A 1,754-nucleotide genomic window follows, 5' to 3' on the forward strand; every position below is an offset into this window, starting at 1 on the left:
CACACATACATATACACACATACATATATATATATATATGTATATATATATATATATGAACTGGTTGCAGTATCTTCTTCTTTAAAACAGGAAAATGGCTTTTCCAATTGTAAACCAAGTGAAATTTGGAGAAGGCATACATTTGTATGAGCATATTGCACCCATGATGATATCATGACTATAAGTATAGACACAGCCTCATTTTTCCTTTCCTGCTCTCTTATTTCTGATTTTTTATCCAATGATGCTTATCAAATAGTTTTATATAAAGTTGCACCTCTTTTTAAAAGTCTCTCGTGTATATCTTCTAGGTGACTGGAACCTAAGTGTAAGCAAACCTGATTCCCCAGCTGGGTCTTTGTTATCTCTAGGAATATGAATGGAGGGAGTAAAGTGGTGATGGAAATAAATCCAAGTGCAAGGATTGAAATTCATAAATAATCCAAAAGCCACATTTTAGTCAACCTCTCCCAAGAGACTGGTGACAATTTTCCTCCCTTTTTCCTCCTAACCCCTGCTTCTGGCTAATGAGCCAGCAAGTGACTAGTTCGGACAGGCAAGGGGGTGGACAAGAGGAGGCATGCTCATCACCAGACTGTGTGCACAGATGTATTGCCTGTTCAGGCCCAAAAGAGAGGCTTTCCCTTAAGGACAAAAAAAGCATTAAAGCTAACTTACAACACCAAGAGAGCTGCAAGCAAGGGCTAAAAACTTCAGCCACTCAATCTCCTCCGTGAAGCGGCCCACATTCATCACACTATTAAACAGTTCTGTTGGGAGACTCAGCACCTTCCACATTTGGGCCAGCTCTTCGACATGGACAATCAGTCTGCCACCAACCTGCAGGGTAGGAGACAGATGCAAGATAGAGCATGAGGGACAGGATGAGAGCATTCCCTGAGAAATACCTAGCCAGCAAAAGCTCTGTGTCCTCCCAGCACCCGGTAAAAGATGGGGGTGTCAGGGCATAAAAGGGACTCTGATTGGCAGTTATCCTTGCAAGGGTAGAGAAATGTTCAGCCAATGATGAACATGCTAAGGTAAATTCAATCATTTTAACTTCAGATGTCAGACTTATGAGAAAAATGTACATTTATATTATATTTTAATTTTTTCTGATGCTCTTATCATCTGCTATTTCATCCCTAGGTTGTCCCTCGAAGGCAGATGGGGCAGCCTGAAATGAAACCAAGGGGCAGAAGACTGAGACTCAAATTCATGTTGAAACTGGAACTAGGTGGTAAGTCTCTTGCTGCTAGACTTCATTCAGGCAGATGGGGCAGCTGAAATGAAACCAAGGGGCAGAAGACTGTTTGAGACTCAAATTAGTGGTGAAACTAGAACTAGGTGGTAAGTCTCTTGCTGCTAGACTTCATTCAGTTCTTTGCACCAGACTTCACGTGCACCCCTCCCCTTTCCTAGGAATAACATTGGGGTCATGTCTAGATGCTTCGTGTTGTTGGCCCCAGTTCCCCCAGATCTCTGCCATGCCCACTGCGCAAGGCACTGGGTGGTTAAGAGGAAAAAGGAAAAATGGCCAGTGTTGGCCAACAATGCGAAAAGGGTACAGATGCCCCAGTGAAGTGTCACTACGCCTTCGCAGGCCCTCTGATTCTAGTGAAATGCTAAGCTAAGTCAGTCCCAAGTCACCCCAAACTGCTCTGTCCTGGATCCTACAGCAGGGTCTAGGGCAGGGGTGGGCAACCCCTGGCACGCGTGCCAAACATGGCACACCAGTAACTTTTGCTGGCACG

The 1,754-nt window shown here is 44.2% G+C and overlaps 1 protein-coding gene across 1 annotated transcript in view; it reads right to left on the bottom strand.

Annotated features, from left to right (window-relative positions):
• Positions 1 to 1,754, bottom strand: part of ROPN1 (rhophilin associated tail protein 1) — an 11,706-nt gene that overhangs the window by 6,607 nt on the left and 3,345 nt on the right. The window contains exon 3 of the mRNA XM_005873217.2: positions 675 to 840. Coding sequence (XP_005873279.1) covers positions 675 to 840 — 166 coding nt within the window. The remainder of the gene's footprint in view (positions 1 to 674; positions 841 to 1,754) is intronic.

The sequence above is a fragment of the Myotis brandtii genome, unplaced genomic scaffold (assembly GCF_000412655.1).
Source record: "Myotis brandtii unplaced genomic scaffold, ASM41265v1 scaffold4, whole genome shotgun sequence".
Lineage (NCBI taxonomy): Eukaryota > Metazoa > Chordata > Mammalia > Chiroptera > Vespertilionidae > Myotis > Myotis brandtii.